General features: G+C 38.9%; 1 protein-coding gene across 1 annotated transcript; it reads right to left on the reverse strand.

Annotated features, from left to right (window-relative positions):
- Positions 1-7,527: 7,527 nt before the first annotated feature.
- On the reverse strand, positions 7,528-19,566 carry has2 (hyaluronan synthase 2). The gene is made up of 4 exons (XM_033981174.2): positions 19,071-19,566; positions 11,772-12,398; positions 10,717-10,818; positions 7,528-10,554 (listed from the first exon to the last, which is right to left on the reverse strand). Exons 2-4 carry the CDS (start codon positions 12,396-12,398, stop codon positions 9,625-9,627), a joined length of 1,659 nt encoding a protein of 552 aa, XP_033837065.1. The 5' UTR covers positions 19,071-19,566; the 3' UTR covers positions 7,528-9,624.
- Between the last annotated feature and the right edge of the window lie 2,102 nt (positions 19,567-21,668).

Here is a 21,668-nt window from a genome sequence, read left to right on the forward strand (position 1 = left end):
CATCTGGCCTACTTTCAGATTTTGGCCAGGCATTTGTTGATATCATTACCTGTCATTACCATTTCACGTTTTGATTTACTTAATCAGCACATGCGGTCAAATATAATGACACCATTAAAAATAGCATTAGTCAGCATGGATTTTGTTTCTCCCATAAATGTAACAAGATGACTTTATGCCAAATCCCCTATAAGGGAGGAGTACAGTACTGAGGGAACACTGTTCATACTATAGGGTGGTGTATTAAAAGCTGTATCAAGAGGAATAACAAGGGACAGAATGGAGATAGAATGGAGATAGAATGGAGATAGGATGGCTCCTGCTAAAGACCATAATCTTTTTTTTTTTTTTTTTTTTTTTTGTTTTTTTTTTAATCAGTGGACACGAGAAATTGTACAGATGCATTATGAACCAGACAGATAATCATGAAAACAATCAGATACAGTGTTAATCTGTTACCAGTGACATTAGTAGACATTACTTCAATATACTAGGAAGTAATAGTTTCTAGGAAAACATAAGTAGCTTAAGTAAAAGGGCTTTACTGAAATACGACTTTGGTAAATATAGCTGTTACCTGCTCACTTACCTGTTCTGGCAGGAAATCTGTTTGTGTCCACTGTGGTTGGCTAAGTGTTTGGTCTAGAGCAGCTTATCGGGGCAAATAGCCATCTTCTGTCCTTGCAGCGAGTATTCATGCAATATATACAGAGATTATTTTCATGCTGTCAACAATGGATAAACAAAATTAACATTGCATGTTACAGAGGTTACATTTTGATGGATTTTAATTTTAAAATTCCACAAACATGACCTGCAGTGCCCCCTAATGAGGTATATATCTTCAAACCAAATATAGCATTTACTGCTCACAGTTGCAATGCTGATTTAAGATTCATTACAATAACATAAGACAAAATAGCCAAGTAGTTTATGTTATAATGTGGCATTTTGGTTCTCAGACAATAATGCAAACAGACAGCAGAATGGGCCTCACATGAGTCTCTCATTTGGGTTGCCAGTTTCAATACTGACATCTAGTTGGTTTAACCCTAAAAAGACTCTCTTTGACCTGAATGGTCCCCCCAGCACCTGCAGCCAATCATTCATCTGTGCTAGTGCAGCCTCTGCAGCTCAGTGAGTAAATTCTGAAGGTTCTGAGCTTTCACATGAGCTTAGAATATACTTAGAATGTGTCCTCTATATGCATGTTTGGGCACTGGCAACTCAGGTTCAGTTGTGATTGTAGTACCTCTGTTAAAAAGGCCATAGGCATTAAGTTCCATTACATGATATTTTATGAAATACGCTTGGTGTAAGAAGATATCAAACCTAACCTTATTACCAAAGCTCATAGCTTTTCTTGCCACTTTTTTGTGAAATTGATTTTCAACAACTTTTACCATGCCTGGTTTACATAACACTGAGTGAGACTGTGAGACTGACACCATGTAGAGGGTGGGGGGTAAGGACAGGGGTGCTTTTCCCAAAGGGATTTAGTGCCTTGATTTCTGTTGGTCTATTGTCAGCTGCTTGAAGGCTCACCATTTAAAATGTTACTGAGCTTTTGGGAAAGTTGCCACCTGCACCATTTTCTGGTTCACCTGACTTCACTTTTCATACCTCCTGGATATTATGTTTATAATAATATATTTCTGAGATTATTCAAGTCATGGGCTATCCACAGGCAGCGCACAGTTCTCACATAGACATATAGAGTCTCACATTAATTCATACACAAGTTAGTTGTGAACAAGTTAAAATGATAAAGGAATATCTCTATACACTCTCGACTTTAAATTGGGAATGAGTCATTCATTAATCTGGCTTTAATGAGGCCATATTGTGTTAACACCATTGGTAACCACAGAGGAGGAAAATGCAGATAGACCGTTAGCCTCTGCAAACGGCCTTTGCCTCCACTGTCCTCTGGTCTCTGCTAAAGGAGCACTAGGTACCTTTTGTGGTCACATATTTAGTACACAAAGTGGTTAGTCTCTGTGGTTTGTCTCCACGAAGACAAGCAGATGGCAACCCTCCACCAGAAAAGTTTGAGTACTTTTTGGATGGTTCTTTAAAATAATCACCAGGAAAGTATTCAATTGAAAAGACAACATTTAATGAGGGAATGATGAGCCTAGATGAAATGGTATTAACTGCACAAATGAAAAGTTGATTTCAGGTAAGCAGTTTTATTCCCTATAGTGCAATACAATGATCACAGCCCTGTTTATTATTCTCTCTATTAAGTCTGCACAGTTTCTTTCACATGCAGTAAAACGTATTAATTATATACTTAGTTTGTGGATGGACAATGATGAAATCCTCAATTTTTATAGAGAACACAATGCCCTCAAAGAGAAACTTGGCCATTACAGGCTCAGCTTGCCATGTGCATTTGACCTAAAGCGTGACATAATGACAAATGTGTTAATGATTTTATATTTTGACAAAGATCATAGACAGGCACGATATGTTGGCACGTGAACTGAGGTGTGTCCAATCCAGCTTGCCTATAACCTTTTCACTTGGTTCTGTGGGTGTTTTACATGCATCTGGGAAGTATTTCAAGTGTTTGTCTTTAAATCTCAACATTTGACACTGAAACAAAAAGTGTTGACTTCTTTCTCAATTGTCTCTCATGCAAAGATTTTCAAAAGAACACCGCTAATAGTTTTTGCATGGATTTGGATGAAAGTAAGGTGTTGTTAAATCTTACATTTTACATGATACACTCTAAGTGACATTGCAGACCGAAGGATACTTGAGAGTAGCAGAGCGGCCATCAATATAGTGTTAACACATTTTTTGCTGCACGCTTCCCTCAGTAGTTCTTCTGCAGAATTATTGTCTTGCCAATACTGAAATATGTCCCGCAGAATTTTCACATGGAATAGTAGAAGCAAGCAGACTGGACTGACACAAATAGTATCTGTTCTTTTTTTTCTTTTCTTTTTTTTTTTTTTTTTACATATAATGCCCTTGAGACCTGCATAAAAAGTATTAATGGGCTTCAGCTTCCTGCTTAAAGACGCCATTTTGAATACTTTTCACCATTCAACAGATATAATATTTGCTCTTGAATTGTTAATTGCTATGACGAGAGTGCAAATTTTTCATAATTCTGAAACCCATCAAAATCTTTTTAGTGCAATCTCTTCTGTATCATCTAGAACAATGCTCAAAAAGTATATTTGATTCACACGATTGGAATCAAAATAAAACTTCTTGTGCGCAGACATTTGGGTGTGTTACAAGTACAACTATGGGACACCCTATTCTTCAGGGAGGGTCTGGTTTGAACAAGGTCTTGTGTGACATCAGAGGAGGAGGCCATGCTGATCGTCCTGAACCTATAACAACCCTTTAAGCCTTTGAAACAGGCTTCACTCAGTCTCTCCCTCACACACACATAGCCCAAGGTTAATGTGCTCTTCAAGTCCTTCAGGATGCAGGAAGTTCCCATCTCCTGAACCAAACATCTGGAGCTTGGTCCCTAAATCTCCCGTTCCCATGGTAACAGTAAATCAATAGCTGGCCCTCTGCCTCATAACTGTGTGCGGAGCAACCGGCGCATTGAGTAAACACAGCACGTATACACAACATACAGAATTTATAGTGTGTTATATAATCCATACACTTAACTTAAACACCAAAGGATAGAAGAATAAGGCCTGATTTGTTTACAAGCTGTCTCTAATTATGTTTAGGTATCCATATTGTGCCTATAGTGGTTTGATGAATTATAAAGATTGTTGTAAAAGATAAATATGGGTTTCCTATGCAGTCTCTTGTGTGCAATAGCAGACCCAATGAGCCATCCATGACCAGGGAATGTGAACAAAATGAGTGTTGGCTTTTTCCTTCTTGCCTGACCCTTGACCCTTTTACGTGTTCCATATTCCATATACATAGATGCATATGTATGTATGTATGTATGTATGTATGTATGTATGTATGTATGTATGTATGTATGTATGTATGTATGTATGTATGTGTGTGTGTGGGGGTATATATATATATATATATATATATATATATATATATATATATATATATATATATATATATATATATATATATATATATATATATATATATATATATATATATATATATATATATACACATACATACACACACATAATCTAGTTGATGTGCTAGTAAATACGTTTTTATAACCTGCTTTCACACACTTTTGACGACAGCTTAGCCATAAAATAATTAAATCCCACCACAATGATCCCATCACTGTTTTATTTCAGATCATCAGAAAACATGGGTGGAAACACTGGCTACCAAAGCACCAGTATCCCCCTAAAACTAATCATGACTGTCTGCTGTCAACATGTGCGTGCCAAGCAGTGCTGGTCCATGGGATTTCCCTGTTCTCTCTATTGTGTTCTGATATAATAATTGTTTAGTTGTTTATTCTAGTGGGGATTTCAGTGTTCAAACACACAAAGCCTTCCCACCCTCACTGCTCATGATTATCAATGACACTGGCACGTATTGTTTTACTTTGAATGGTAAGCTAATTGTAAACATGTTGCAGCAGAAAAAGTTGTTTTAATACAGAGCAAATCCCAACATTTGATTTTAATACACTGAAAACATGAAAAGGAACAAGGTGAATGAACTTTACTTTAAAACTAGAATAACACAAAATCATGGCCCTTACACGTGACACAGGGTTTAGAGTTTTATTCACTTTAATCTTTTATTTTGATTAATGTGTGACTCAGTGAGGTTGGAACTTTGTATTAAACAATGTCTAAATAAGTACAAGCGTCACGTTTGGCTATGCCAGAATGATCACTAACACAAACCACGTCAGAGTTATGAAATGTGATATTTGACTTTAATATTCTTAAAATTCTAGTGAGAATATAAAACTATGCTAATGGACAAACAACAAAGAAACAATAACACGTACCCCATCAAATTATGCATGTTTTTCTTTCTGTACACTTTACTAACTGGAATCAAGGGGAGGTACTCCATCTGAACCATTGCTTTTTGGGTCTGTTACAGAAGATTAGAGAATCCAATTAAATAATAGGGTTAACATTATTGTCTTACCCTAAATCTGCTACACAATTTCTGTATTTGTTGGCAGTTGAATAATCTGAGTTCTAATAATTTTGTCAAAGCAAAGAATCCTTCACATTGTGCAGCCTGAAAGCCGAGCTGTGGGTGGCCAGTCATTTGGCCCTGGGCGACAGACGTCTGGATCAGCCAACAGCACCCACCAGCTCCTCTGTCTGCAGACAAGGAGGAAGTACACGTATACTACATTAATGTCTAATCAGGAATTCTAAGATAATGTTTCATTCAGTATTCTCCTTACACATTTAAGAAAGCAGGTTTTGTTCTTTGACTGTCTGCTTTGACTATTTCCCAGGTTAAGGGAACACATGGGAGTTTTTAACACAATTAACTCTTGTGAATGAGGCCTATTAGTGTTTGATGATCCAGACAAGGGGAAAAGGAAGTGAGAGATGGATCAAAGATGGCATAGGGATAGGTAAACGTGTGGTGGAAAAGTTTAAAAGGAAAACATGATTGAAACAAGTCTTAAGACAGAGTATAAGTTTACAGTGAAGACAAAGGGGAGTAGGGAAAGTAATCAAGATTACACTTTTTTCAATAGAAGCTGATTCTGATGCTCCCAAAAGACAAAAAAGAAAACATAATCAAATATAACAATGCATCTTAAGTAATAGAAATTATACTTTAATAATGACAAAACATGACTGACAAAACTTAGATTACTTTTCTACTGTCTGGAAATTGGAGAAACCAGCCACCATACACCCCCATTCGAAGTGATTTAGGGCAAAATACTGCACACTAAACAAACTCTGAAAGTGATCTTGATAATAATATCTTCTAAAGCCAGTAGTGTTACTATTTCACCTTCTAATTTCACTTCTCTCATTTACTTAACCCCATACTCTACCAAACAAACAATTATCTACCATGTGTCACCTGTCATCAGCTCCACATACGCTATATAATTGTAAGCTGTTTTTTCAGAGTTTTCACAAGTGTTATGACAATGTGATTTATTTGTCCAAACATCGATCCTCTTGTAGTCATCAGACTAATATAGACAGTTATATTATTTAGTTGAATATGGCACCGGCAAGAGAGAATCAGAGAAATTTCTAGCATGAGGTCATTCTCCAAAGATGCATCTGTCGCTAAAGAACACCATCGTTTGTTGTGTAAACTCCAAAGTTATAGGTTCTGCAGTTAGGTGTAAAGGATTAAATGGGGTTAAAAGTCATCGTATGCATGCAAGTGTAAAAAACCCTAAAACTACTGGCTAAAAAGAGAAAAGTAGGCTACAGCTCAGTCAGCAGCTGGACACAGTTTGACAACAGGGAGCCATTAGCTGCTGCAGCCGGGAGATGCAGTGCTGTAATGCTTTTGGCAGAATCCAGCTATGGCGTTCACTGCTGACGCACAGAGGGACAACAATGTCTTCTTTTTTTTTCACTGTTCTACCCACATGCACATCTCTTATGCAATTCCATCAGGACATTTGAGTTTGTAATTAAATGCCACAGTGTACCCCACTTCTAGTTGATTCATTAAAGTAGTTATGGCTGCCCATAAAGGGAACATAGCATCAAATAAAATGCAGTTTAAAGGCTTTGTATTCAAATGGCTAAGGTTTATCATGTATTTTCCATGAGTGGTGCCAGGACAGGCAGACAGCAAGGCTTCACAGAAACATGCCCATAAAAATGAATTTACCTTCAGGGATTTACAAACTTGAGTCCAGTTGTCACTCGGGCAGAAGCAAGTCACTCAGTAGAACTGACAAAATTAATAAGGAGAAACTGTTGATTGTTTCTAAAACCCAATATCACAACAGCAGCCACCATTGTCTGGATGATGATTTCACTCAGTAGTATCAATAACTCCCTCCAAAATACATACCCTCTGTTTCCCCTCCTCCTCTCTCAGCGTAGTACTTCTTATTCTAATGTGGAGTTGGACCTCCAGGCAGCCTGCCACAGTCCAGATGGGCTGACTCACCTTTAGGTTTAACTCTGTTTACTCAGCGTATGATATTGTTTGAAAACTCCAAAAATTAAAATGTAATCCTTGACAAAAAGGTGTGTTTATAAACAGCATCTGTTTTGTTTTGTTTTTTTTGTTTTTTGTTGTTTTTTTTTTTCAGAATGGAGTTTCCCTAAAATACAACACATTCACATACATATTTCTGTCAATGTCTGTGGGAAGCTGGCAGAGTAGTTCACACACGGGTCAATGTTGTGCAGTCTATTGACCTTTATTTGAGTCTATGTGAAATTACTTAAGTATAGTCAGAACATGTATAGAATTTGTATATGTTATTAGTAGATGTAAGTCAAAGTTTTCTGTCTATACTATTGTCTATAAACTATAGAATGTCTAAGCCTATTAGTTTTGCAGACAAGCTCCCATCACTAATGGTTCTGAAGGAAACAAGAAGAAGACAGACTCAAATGAGAAACAAAACGACAGCAGAAATTACAAAAGGATTTCACTGGTTTATTTGGCACAACACAAAAGTGCTTTGACATAACACTGTTCATTGTTCTTTTGGCTTAAAATTGGTCTCATTATCAAAAATCACATCAAAACTCCCCTGTATTTCATAAAGGCACTGGCACTGCATTTGACTTATTGCTATAATCGTTAATGTTTGGTACAAAATGCAGCGGATGCCTAATGACTTTACATGTACTTGTACAAGCACATGTACAAGTACAAATCCTATAAAAAGAAAATTCTTACTTAAATACAGTAAAGTAAAGGCCACAGGTTTGTCTCCTTTTGCACTCAATAACTTATCCCTATTGCATTTCATTGTTATTGCAAACAAAACCCACAGCTCAAAATTTCACATTGTTTGGTCAGAAACTAAATGTTTTTCACTCTCTTATGAAAAAAAAAAAAAAAAAAAACATGAATGAAAATAAAAGCTCTTTGGTAGATAAGCAAAAATAGAATATATAATGCCTATAAAATGTATTAAAATACAGATGACACTGGCTACAGCAAAAAGGGCCAAAAAGGCAGAAAAAATCCAGCTTTGACTTAATAGGGAAAGTGTGCATAAAAGTAAAATTTTTCACTTAAACAAATATATAAATTAGTAAAAACAATCAGAATATAATTGTATCCTGACAATGATACAAGGCAAAAACAACCACTGAGGTATTTTATCATGTTTCAGTCAAGCAACACAAGGGCAACAGGATAGACACAAAAGTGCATCAAAATTAAACTCATGTCTGATCCTGCTGCATTGCAAACACGGGACGTGATTCCTTCCAAAACCTGCTCCTTCTCTCCAGTGCCCCGTTCACGTTCCCATATAAGGTAGTAAAAGGATTTTTTGTGGCACTTTGACAATGAATCAGTTGAGAGGCACAGTGTTTTTGGATTTGAACCTGTCCGCCATGTTGGTGAATTTACAAACATACATCAGTTTAAAAACTAGTGTTACATTTGCATCATTGCATCATATAAAAACTATAGTCACTGTTTCTGCAAAAGTGACAGCAGCAAGTTTACGACATCCTCATCTGGTCATATGATCACATAAACAGGTGGAGATTAGATCTACTCACCATTCATTATTTTGAGATTATTCACAATGTAAACGATGTTTTAAAAATAACTGCAGTCATTCATTGTAGGAAGTTAGATGACATGATTGGCTTGAACAAATCAGTAACTGTGATGTTCAGTTCTGGCATAGTGTTATGTTTTCACATTTTATTGTGCACATTCAATGAGTGCAGGCAGATACAATAAATAACCTAAGCAAAGAAAGTGAATGTCTTTCAGAGAAGTCTGTGAAGGGTACTTGTATCGTAGGACCATGGACTGCTGGTCTTATAGTGCCCTTATATTGTTTACTGTCTATTTACACCTTAGCTCCTTGAACTTGGGAAGATATTGTATTTCATGGTTTGATTTGATTGCATTGTTTAGTGTCATTCATTCAACCATTTATTGCTTTGCAGTAACTGCGCTTAGTAAGGCCTGACCAAGAAGCATTGACAATCAAAAGCTGTTAGCACCAAGTTCCTGTAGTAAAATATACATCTATTTCTCACAGCAGCACCGTCCAAACGGATACATATAGTGTAGTGGCAGATCTCTCAGGTTGCTGTGTCTGCTGTTGCTCGACACACTGGTCACAATGGTGCAATGGAAGAAGATATCGCCACTGGCTGAGCACAACCTCAATGGGCAAAACTGATTCTTCCAGTTTGTTTGATGAATGTATGAGCTCAGGGAAATGACACATGAAGAGGTAGCTAAATATTATAAAGCCTAGCGCTCTTGCTGTCAACTACACTGTGGATAAACTGATCATAATACATATTTAAAATAAATATAATCCATTTCTCTATTTAAATATTAGATCTAATAGCCACAACACACACTGGTTTTCCATGATTTAACAAAATAGCAGCCATTGCATTAAAATGAGAATTCAAGTTGTTTGGTTTGCCCATTTTGGTTCACCTCAACCAATGTCTCCAGAGCAGCATTTTATACGATACCTACATATTGTGACAGAAAAACTAAGGGAGTAGAGGATGACAGGTGTCATACGTCCAACACCATGTCGTAGTGTGTCTCCTTCTTCCTCTTGCCACATTTGTTTATGAGCGCTGCATACAAAGTCAAGAGAATGACCCAGTAACTGGCATAGACTACTGCTCCTATGACCAGAACTAACTTCTCTGAATCAGGGAAGGGCTTCTTAGTCTGTAGGATCACAGTGTAAATGATCCCAATGAAAAGGATTGTAAACCACACTGATATGGGAATCAACCCAATAAAGTTTACCACAATGGTTTTCCTCCCAGATGTGCCCCATCCAGACTTGTTGATAGTTGCTATGGCAAACATCTTTGCTGGTAAAAGACTTGACATGTATAGTACAGAGTAAAAAGACATGAACACCATCACTATGTTCCCTCGAAGGCAGCTGGCAAATGTGGATTTGATCAATGCCACCGCTTGCACTATCAGAAGAAACAACAGAATATTCCAGAGTCTTCCTTGGTAGAAGAGCTGGATGGCAGTGGCAATAAGAAAGAAAGGGAAGAAGCCTGTGATGACAGCCTCATATGTCATCCATAAATGGTGTTTGTGAAACCACATGGAGTTGTACAACCACTCTCTGAAGTAGGACTTACTCCACCTGGTTTGCTGGTTGAGCCAGCGCAGGTATGTGATAGGCGTCTCTGTCAAACACTTGGAGCGTGCTGTGTACTTGGTGGCATATCCCAGACTAAGCACTCGGTTTGTGAGGTGCCGGTCATCTCCAAAACTACAGTGAGATCCCATAAAAGTCTGATTGTACCAGTCCTCCAGGAACTCATGCAGGAGGGAGTTTCGGTACATTCCCAGTGGCCCACTAATGCATTGCACACAGCCAAAGTAAGACTGGCATGCCCGCTCTATGTTGAAGGCCATCCAGTATCGCACACTGCTCAGGAAGGAAATCCATGACTCGTATTTGTTCAGAATCTAAAGACACAAAGAGGGTAACAGTTCATGCTTTTTCTTTTCATAAAAAAAGTTAAGATAAGATCAAAGGAAGGCTGAAACATTGGATGATTGATGATTAGTGATAATATTATAATTTTTGGAGAATAAAGAGAATAATATTGAATTACTGTATGTATTTACCTGCACATCTCCTCCGACACCCCCCACCATTGGGTCTTCTTCCAAAACCTTGACCATCTCCACTGAGCAGGCTGGGTCCAGCATAGTGTCTGAGTCACAGACCTTGGTAAAAGAAAAGCAGATAATGACACTCTGTACTGTAATTGTACGTTTGATCACCTTCCTTAAATGGTATATGTTCCTTTACTCAAGGTGATAAAACTGTGCTTGGTGCCAACTCTTAAATGAGCTAACACATTTGTTTTGATCACAGTGGCATTGCCTAAGCTCTGCATGAGACCTTTTGAAATAATTACTGATAATGAAGTTTTTGGCATACTCTTCACAAGAACAGGTGGGAAACAGCTTTCCCTAACTAAAGTAACAGATTAGATGAGATCAAAAGAAAGTTATGAGTCGTAAAAATAAACAGCTCATGTCCGTGATGTGTTCAATAGCTTTCCCTGTTATTACGTTCAAACATAGGCTACTGCTGTGTTTCTTCACACCACACTTCACAACATGATGCTCACAGCCACAGTCAGTCTGAGGCAACACAAAAGTGTCTTTGTAGACTGTGTGTTTGACTTGGCAGAGAAGCCCCCTCCTTCTACAAAACCCAATTTTTGACTTTTTCTCTATCAGACATCATCTAAGGAGTTGAACTTTAGATTGATATACTATTACGAAAACAGGATCCATGTACTTTCACTTACAATCATTGCTTTTTCCCAGGAGTGTGACTGTTTACATACCTGCCCTTAATATTTTCTCTGCATCTATGTTGACATCCCAATGCAATCTTGTGGCTACTTTTGACACCACCAATAAAATAAAACTATTGAATCTAGAATTTTTAACTAAGTTTATGATTGTTATGAAGCAACAAGCGTTTGCTTAGAAAAATGATGACAAGCCTCATTTGATGTGTATCGATGATTGCCCATGTCCAGCTTTATGAAATTTATCCATCCATTGGTTTCAGTGTGATGAAAAAATTTGGTCTGTTGCCATAGAAAGGAACTATTTCATATTAACATATATTTTGGTCAAAATGTTTGCAGTGGTGTCCTTACCTGCACATAGTCGACACTCCGGCCCAGTGCCTTGAATGCGGTGTACATGACCTCTCTCTTGCCTCCCCACTTCTGCATGATGCACACACACTTGTTATTGAGGACTACCCTGGAGATCTGCTGCAGGCTCTCAGCGAAGCTCTCCTCCGTCTCCCCTGGTCCTTTGGCGTGATAATTACTCTTCCAAACATATGTAGCCGATTTATCCCAGCCCATGATCTCTTTGAATATCTCCATCATGTACAAATCGTCATCATTGTTCCCATCAATCACCATAATAACTTTGATCCCGGGATAGGTCAGTCTTTTTACTGAAATGAGGCACTTCCGCAGATAGTTGGGGTCTTCTTGATAGGCAGCGATGCACAATGCTAATGATTTATTCAGTTTGATTGGTGTCTCCAAAGATCTCCTCATGTTTCTGTGTTCCAACAGTGCAAATAGACTCTGGATAATGAGATGAACAACCAAGATGGCGCCGTACAAGCCAAAGGATAAGTAATTGTGGGCTGTGGTGAAGAACTGGTAACCCATAATGTAAGCGGTGGAGATGCCCACGAGGAGGGACACGCCGAACAAAGTGGTGCCGAGTATCCGCAGGTATGTGAGCCCTTTTTGACAATTCATCTGCAACAAAGGAAAAGGAGGTTTTATTTAGAAGAGGCATAACAAATAAACATCAGTGCAATGTCTTGTTTTATGGGGTTGTATCCTCAATAGCCATAGTCAAATCTGGAAGTAATCCTTGCAAAATGGAAATACCAGACTTCACAAATGCCACACCATGATCTGATTTTATTTGTATATGAAAAAAATTGGCACTGTGCCAGTGACAGAAGAAAAGGGAAGCAGGATACCAAAATAGGCATTCTTGTTACCGTGCCACACAGACTTCTTTATGTCCTATACCCAGGTAAAGAAACCCCCCACCTCTTTACCTCTCCTCAACCCACTTCTTCCTCTCCCCAAATCTCGCTCTAAATGTCAGATACTTGTGAGTAGCTGATTGTTCTCTTTTAGTTCCTGTGTGGGCCAAATTACATGATTTCTTGACCTAATTAACCAACAAAATACTTTCTCATGCCAGGCTTTCAAACCAAACCTAGTGGTTCAGATAAACACTACAAAATTAAAAATCATTTTCACAAACACATATGTTTTTGGTGCAATTGTCTTTTTTTGAGAATTGATGTTCTTGTTGAACTAAATCTCGAGCAGTTTGTTTCCAGGGCTCATTATGTTGCTACCGCCATCTGTTTGGCAGACCCAAGAAGACCCACTCAGAGTGGTTCAGCTCAGCGCAGAGCGGACCACCCTGTGATGTCATCTGTTTATATCTCCGTGGGAAGAGCTGGACAAAGACTTTTAGACTTGCAAAACGCTTCATATGTGTCTTTTTTCTATTAGAGAAAATGATCATGTCTATAAATGTAATAGAAAAAGATTTGTGAGAGTTACAGTTTGAGGGTAATAGTCTAGAGCAAAGGTCGTATAGTTGACGTAGCACCCCCATGTGGCACATCTTTATAAGACACATCCTCATTTTAAATGCTCATCATTTGAGTCACACTTTTTATGTCATTTTCAGGAAATGTGGGACAAGATGATCAGGGAAGTCCATGCAGCCATCTAAAGAGGAGTGCACAAAGACCAGAAGTGGATGTCATTTGGCAACAGTTCACTGCACCACACCTACATGCACAAGACAGATGGAGGGAGGGATCGAGAAATACACAGACAGAAAGGAATTGTGCAGATGATTGAAGAAAGAAGCATGATAGGAAACGACCCAGTAATGCGCAAAACAAATAAAAACAGACAGAAGACAGGACACTAACTCAGGCTCAAAGCCCTTGGCACTGTCTGCATCTAACTCATTTGATCTCCACATGAGAATGTTGCAGGGAGGGAAGCAGCCCTCCTCTGGCACGTGGCGCAGGTCGGACCCTAAGCTGCTCATTTACAGGAGATAGATACATTCTATACACTGACTACAGTATACAGCAGGCACAAGTACAGAGTAGAGCCAGAGAAAGGGCTATGTGTTTGTGTAAATCAATTCCAGGAGACCCCCCTCTGCCAATGTGGGCCACTGTGTGTATGTTTGTTTTTACAGCTAAATGAGGAAAGCAATGCAGCAGCCAGTCAGCAATTAGGCCAATACAATGAATGGGCCATTACTGCTTAATCATGCAGGGGTTTGAAGAAAAGTTACAATAGTATGCAGGTCAGATGTACTTTTGGAAACTTTGTAAATATATTTTGTTATAGAGCTCTATGTTTTGATTTATTTTTTAACTAGAAAATGAATTACTATGAAACATTCTGTACAGGTGACTGATACTGATACACCAAAATATTAGAAGAAATTTGAGTGCCACTGCATAAAAATCCTCCCAAAGCTGGTAATAACTTTTCATTTTAAATAGTCACGTTGAAAGTATTCTCTCATTTCAGCCACAGACTGACCAGCTAAAAGTTTTCTGAAGATTTTGTGAAAACAGTGATTCAAAACAAATATTGCATCTGTGTGGTGAAGATGCTGTGCCCCTCATAGACAGAATCTCATGCATCCTTTTGGGCGTGTGATTAGATACACTCACTAAAGGTCAGACTCGTGTAATTAACTTCAGTCTGTAGCTAGATTAACAGCAGATGGATGGGCTGGGTCATTTCAGCTCTGCAATGGGCCCTGATACAATTGTATACCAACTTTCCTGGATCCTCCACTAACTACTGTAAACTCTTCTTTGCTGCATCACAGTTCCTCTAATATTATGATCTATATTGAGTAGATTTAATTTGAGTGGGCAGGGTTGAAAATCATAGTTTTGTCTTTTGTTGCTTTTGTTTTACACACATTTGGGTACATTTTTTAAAGTAACTGAGGATAAAGTCTCCTCTGCATTTGACTAATCAATTTAACTGTAAAATCTTGTCGCTGAGTGAACAATTTTGAGCAAGGGATTAGGTCGGTACCAAGCTGGAGGACTAGTTACTTTTGCTTGTTGTAGATGGAAGAGGGAAACCAATCCACCAGTTGTACATTGTAACTTTCAATTTCAGACGTGATTTAGACAAGCCAGTAAATATTTAAATGCTCCTGTAAGGCCAACAAATAAAAGGCGCTATACATTGTGGGAAAAGTCTGGGAATCACTGCATTTAATGAGCATATGATGAATGAACACACAGAATGAATGAATCCTAGCAGACATACAGTACATTCACTAAAAAACTAATACGTCCGCACTCTTTTCAAATGGTCATTGGGGGAAATGATTTAGTGCAGCCAGAGGAATACCCCCATGTTGTAATACCCTAAAGTGAGTTACATAAGTGCGGTTAGTTGTCAGATATAGTGTACTGATGAAATGCACACGGTCAGATCTGCCTGTTGCCATGTGTTGCACGTGTGTCTCACTATGCTAAAGGTACTGTGTGGGGGTTGGATCTATATAACATTGTGAGGACATCTGTATACAAACTCAATTAAAGGGAACCTGCCTCCCTTATGAGGACCAAAATCTAACCATTAATCACCATTATGTAAATCCTTTATTATTAGATTAATTACATATTTTAAAGTTAAGATTGGGGTTAAAGTTCAGTCTGAAGGAAATTAATGTAAGTCAATGTAATGTCCCCAAGAAGCATGGAAACCCAACATCTGTGTGTGAAAAAGAGGAAAAGACACCGGAGAGTATGAATCCCTGTCAGAGAAGGTCCCACGCAGCTCAAACCTGTGATGGAACATAAAATATAGCAGGGTTTGCCAGACTCTTGAGCGACTATATACATTATGTGCTATATGTGAATGTGCGATCCATTACTACATGTTCTGCACTGTATATCTGAAGCACAGCCAAAAAAGACAGCCGCTGAACCAGGCCGTGTGGAGTTGAGATAACATATAGCCCACATCTTTATATTATTGTGACTCAGCAGACACAAGCTGGAAGTGTAACACTCACAAATCCGGCACATTGAGAGGAGGCGCTGGCCACAATTCAAACTACAGCACTTTCTATAACACTAAAGATCATGCCATCATCATCTGCAAGATTTTTGACTTTTACTTTTCTTTTTTAAGGTCACCATGGCAAACTGTCTACGTCCTGTGCTATATATTTTTTTACTTGCATGTGCCATATATTCATACAGATGCAGTCCTCTCCATTTAACGGTTTGAGACTACTACAAAGAGTATTTTGACATGTGGTGGTTGTCAGAGAATGAGGAAAAGTCTTAAACTGGTGTACTGCTGCCATGTTTTTCCCATATTGTTCTGCAATAAAACATCATGATACAAATAGTCCTGCAAGCACTCTGACCACCAGGCTGAACTTGCTGAAAGCCGGGCAAACTCTACAAAGGTTTCTGAAATCAATGACAGTAAGAAACCAGAGAAAATTAAATAAGCATGTAAAGGCTTGTAATGTAGAGATTTGACTCCATTTATATTGTATGCAGTGCTGCGTGCAACGGCAGGTGGGTGTGTGTCTGGAAGACTGGGCAGGTCTGAATACAGTAAGCATTAAATCTGAAGATGGCTCTCATGATGGCTATAGCAGAGTGCAACACAAGATCTGAAGTCCCCAGGCAGACGAGAGGGAGAGGCTGGGAAAGACCTAAGATTCTGCTGGACAGAACATATTCTAATTACAGTACCATGCATGATAAGGTATATGCACTTTGCCTGAGACGCTACTACAATGAAACATTACACTGTGAATGAACTAAAGGTCATGTCAGTAATAAAAAGAAGTCACTGCATCTCGTCACTCGACCTCGTCCCCTCCTCCTACTCATAAACCCCTCAATGGCCACAGTAAGCTGCTGTCATTATAAGAACCAGAGCTAAACAGTGAACACCACCCACAGAGCGGCAATGCACTACCTTTTTTACATGATTGAAATCAGGTGGACGCGGCCGCCACTGGCAAAGGGCAACTGCAAAACATGCACATTATGTTATTTTGTCATGATGAGAAGATGAGTGAATGCTACAGCTAAGGGCAGCTATAGGAAGGGCAACCACCATAAACCAAAGATCTGGCTTTGAAAAATATCAAAATTATTCCAACTACGAGTCAAAATATTCCTAAACTTGGATCAATAAAAATGTCAGTCAGTGAATCTGGAATGAAATCTAAGATAAACTAATAAGGAAGTCCCGAGGGGTCAGAATGGACCATGGTTTAAAATCTGCTCTTCATTGTGCATAATATAGCCTTGTGTTTCACCTCAGCCTTTTACCACTGGAGTTGCATCACTGCTTTCATTGCTCTGCTGGGTGAATCTGTGCTTCATCATTCCATAATCCCTATTTGATTTCAAGGCCAAGGTTTTCTGTTTGGTATCTTGACTAAACCCGTTGCTGTTTTATGTGAATGACTCAAAGATATGCAAACGTATCACAGAAGGAGATTGTCGGCTGCAACTGTGAGTGAATCCGAGATAAAAAGCAGAACTGGGTGAATGAGGGCAGCATGGCAGACACCACAAAGAGGTAAGAAAACTGGAAGCCTGGCATTGGATTTGGCCCATTTCACTGCCAGCTGAGGCACTGGAGGTATGCCTATACAGTAGCATGTGCCAGTCTACAAGAAACTGAGCCAAATTACAGATGTAGCTCATTTGGGCATTTCCTTAACCCAGTGCCTACATTTACCCTGCATTTATGTAGTAAATTAAAACTCTTACTCTGTGCAAATAACTTATCATTGAGTTTAAGAGCCCTAACAACCTCTGCTGGCATGTTTTACCAGGCCGTCGTCTACTGATCTAACCCAGTGCTTGACTAAGACTATACATAGAACTTAGTTATCCTGTCTCAAGAGATAAAAGATAGTGGGGAGAGGAGCCACACATTAAATAGATAATAGCAAGAAAAGAACAGAAAAGGATGTCATTAAAAACGTCCACTTGAATATAATGAATATGATTTGGATACACTCTTTTTCCCCTGGATGAGTTATAATTAAAGTAAAATTATGCCATTATAACCATCAAACCGATAACCAACTGTACTTTAAATTAACTGGTCGAAGTAAGACGGAAATCTTAGAAATTGAAGTTGGCATATAGTGGTTTGTTGAGCTTTGTATCAAGTCACTTTGGTCTTTGGACTTCAGTAGCTGGCCTGGTAACCCCAGGGCCTCTAAACTGACTGACTCTTGCTGTGAGGAGTAATGGCACATGAGACTGCTTGTGAGCCCTAATGGGGACCAGCTAAGGAATGCCTGTTTTGGTAAGTAGTAAACTGCTCCCTGTCTAACGCTGGAAAACCATGGCCACAGCTGCATCCGGATGACTTTGCACATCTCTTTATGTGTCACCAAAAGAGGTCTCTCTCACAGGAAATGAAATCACTTCACTATCACAGCAATTGACAATTTTCTCTTGCTTTTTCATAACATCAGCATTTGTGGTGCCATTTCTATCTGTGCTGATATTCTGTCCCTGCCACTAACGATTCAATGGCAGATTGTGGGAACTTAAGTGCATCATGATTATGAATCGATGGCCCAGGACCTAATGTGTAGGATGGAAAATTCAAGAATACATCAAGAATAAATGTCATGAATTCTTAGCCATCCAACTCACAGATGAACATTCCTTATGTGGGTTTTATCTGAGGAAGCAGTGGTATCTGAGAGAGGCGGATGAAAAAAACATGACAGAAAGAAAGCAGTGTGACAGATGGCAATTTGCATTTATATGGGTATTCGTTACTGGGTGCAAGCAAATGGCAAGGTCGGTGGTCTAAAGTTTTTTCAAGGGGCAAATGTTCGGAGGTGGTTAAGAATCGTTTAGCCTATACGTGTGAATCAATTATACACTTCGCGAATGCATGTCAGTCCAGACCCAGACGTATTGTTAGATTATAATGATACATGACTATGAATGTGGGGTAGTGGATGGGATTTGTATTAAAATACGCGCTTCCACCACGAGGTGCGCATTGGCCCACTCCATGCAGCGTATTGGACGAGCCCACAACCACGTAGGCATTGGACGTCATAGCATCAGTTACAGTTGTCATAGTATTATGTAGCCAATGGAAAAGAGCGATTTTATCTATATTTTACACATTAATTAACTTACCACATTATTAATGTGGCAAATTAAATACATTTATCTCCTTTTTATTTTAAAATGACAATAAAAATGACAGTTCCGCACATTACGCACACATTACGCACGATATTAATTGGACACTAGTCATACTTGAAATGTTATGAACTCTTAACTCATAACTGTCTCCATTAATTGTGCACATACATGAAAAACTTACCTTGAATCAAAAGCTGCTCGTCCCCCTCAACGATGCGTCAACTCAGGTGGCGTTGGTACCAGTTCACCACGTGAAAAAATGGACAAAACTTCTTGAGGGTTGGTAATATGTCTCATGAATCCACTGAGAAGACTCCTATATATTTCACTGTTGTGTCCGGTAAAATACTTGTCAAAGTGTACATTTTTGTTGAAAAGGGGGCGTGTCAAACAATTTGGTACTTCTCATTATTTAAAAAAATATCTGCATCGATGTGTAAAATATACAAAAGTATACGGGATGAAATGCAAAAAGACGTCAAATTTGCCAGCGTCTATTCCCAACGGTATTGGATGTCAGGTCAGCATTATCTTGAGGCACACATAGATAAGTCTCTGTTAGAATTTCTCCCAAGCATCCAGGCCAGCCAACGTGCAGAGTGGTGACCAAAAGTGTTTCAGTCGTTTAATTCCTTCCAGACGCTTGTATGTGGAGCCTCCTTTACAGCTGCTGTGGCTCCCAAAGCCCTTTACCGGCCTACAACAGATTGGCGTGTTGTTTTAATAAGAGGGGAAGGTTTGAGGGCGCACAAGGAGGAGCAAAGGGAGAGGAGAGGAAAAAGAGGGGGACTATCTCATCCCAACTCATTCAAACTCTTCAAGTAGCGACGCTGAGATGCGCCGGCTGCTGCTCAGCCATTTGGAGGCAGCCGCGCACGGCTGTGCCAGTTTCCAGAGAGGCACCTAAACGAGCAAAACGCATCACCCATGATGACAGGACAACGTGTGAAGTTTGGCACAGTTCAAAACTCACGGATTTGAATTTAAGATGAGAGTTTGACACTTTGCAGTTTGATTTAACTTACTCATGGAAAAGATTTGGAGCAATGTAAAATAAATCAAAAATATGTCTCTCCCCTCTCAAGATAGCCGAAGCAGTTATAAATTGTAATTTTAAAATCGAATAATTGAATAATGTACATGCAGTATCCGGCTTTGACCAGCAGGTCATGCTGTTTAATGCAGAGCGTAGGAGGATATGAGATGACTCCGGTCGGATGGAGGGGGCTATTGGATAATATCAGCATCCGTGACTTTTAACGCATCCATACTACTACCGCCATTATAATAATATTGCTAATAATGGGGATAATGATAAAAGTAATAATAGAGTAATGGTAGACTAATAATAATAACAATAATAATGGATTTGCTTTTATACCTTAAGATGACAGCACTCTCACTGTAAAAGAATGAGCACACATGAAATAATACAAAAGCAAGGAAAGCGATTTTTGGGTGTGAGTTCAGCAGTTCCAGACAAATTCAATAATTTGTATTTACATTCCCTTTCACATAGTAAAAAGGCTAGCTTTCCAACGCTACAATGCAGTGCCACTGTTTTGTGCAGTTCATTTGAGGTCATGGGAGTGCACACACAGAGCATGTTGCAGGTTTCTGTACGTTTAGACGTTCAGCCAAAGCGACGTATAGAATGAGGCCTGCTGCTGGGAACCCCCCATAGACCATGTTGTGTTTACATATGATGGAGAATAAACATACACTTTCCAAGCTGCAGTAGGTCAGTCTGACTGTGCCAGGTCTGAGGCAGTGACATTATAGTGTCTCTGGGGTCACATATTGTTGAAGACTCCTCATATGGTTTTCTGTTTAGGTTTATACTTCTGCACTGACTCATTTCCCCTTATGTTTATTTACTTTATGAAATATACCATTACTTACAGCTTCCTAAACATGGTAGTGAGATTGGAGTTAAGTTGTTACTATGGTACGTCATCTGCTCTGTGATTATGATTCAATGTGTATATTTTATGTTGAAAGACTCATTACTAAAACAGCGCAGGCTCATAGTGATCATTCAACTCTGCCCACTAAAAAGCTCTATTGAATGGAAAGGACTGTATTAATATATGTGTTCACAGAAAAGAAGGGCAGGCAGTTCTTAACAGTAGAGAGTATTAGACCTGTGGCTTGGTACAAATATCATGCAATTTGTTTCTGTGAATATGTTTTTGGGATTTGTTTGCATAACAATAATCTTTGATCAAACTGATCACATACATTGACACATCTTACCACCAATTATATTTTTGTTGCTTCTGTGTAGCAATTTCATGATCTCAGTCTGCACTTGCTCACATCAAAATGCACTTGTAAGAGCAAAAAAAGAGAAACAAAATTCAACAAATTTGCCAAAATCAATACATTGCTTTTTCTAAGACTTCAATTATTGCAATCGTTTTATAGGATAATATCCAACTTTACTCTCTGAAACCATCCATAGCTCTGTCAGCTCCATGTTTTTACTTTTGCATTTTGTGTTACATGACATGTTGGTAAAACACAGACTGAAACTGTCCATCACTGTGAAACTCTGCAGGCAGACATATCCACAGCGCACTGGGGGAATAAACTGGGTAATTATCCTGGGAGGTATATGGTTAGCAATGGGCAAATGTTCATAAAATGTCATGCTGTCAGTGTTGTGTTGTTTTAGCTTTGGAGCACTCAGTATACGGGGGCTGCCTCCATTATAAACCTCACTAATGTAACGTAACATTGGCAGTTCAATCTAAGAAGCATATGGCCAGGTTTATTG

The sequence above is a fragment of the Periophthalmus magnuspinnatus genome, chromosome 16, assembly GCF_009829125.3.
Source record: "Periophthalmus magnuspinnatus isolate fPerMag1 chromosome 16, fPerMag1.2.pri, whole genome shotgun sequence".
Lineage (NCBI taxonomy): Eukaryota > Metazoa > Chordata > Actinopteri > Gobiiformes > Gobiidae > Periophthalmus > Periophthalmus magnuspinnatus.

Coding starts and splice junctions, on each gene's coding strand:
- has2 (XM_033981174.2), bottom strand. CDS start 12,398: ATGAATTGTCAAAAAGGGCTCACATACCTGCGGATACTCGGCACCACT. Junction 10,819..11,771: donor GGAGTGTCGACTATGTGCAG/GTAAGGACACCA, acceptor TCTTTTACCAAG/GTCTGTGACTCAGACACTAT. Junction 10,555..10,716: donor GTGTCGGAGGAGATGTGCAG/GTAAATACATAC, acceptor TTGTGTCTTTAG/ATTCTGAACAAATACGAGTC.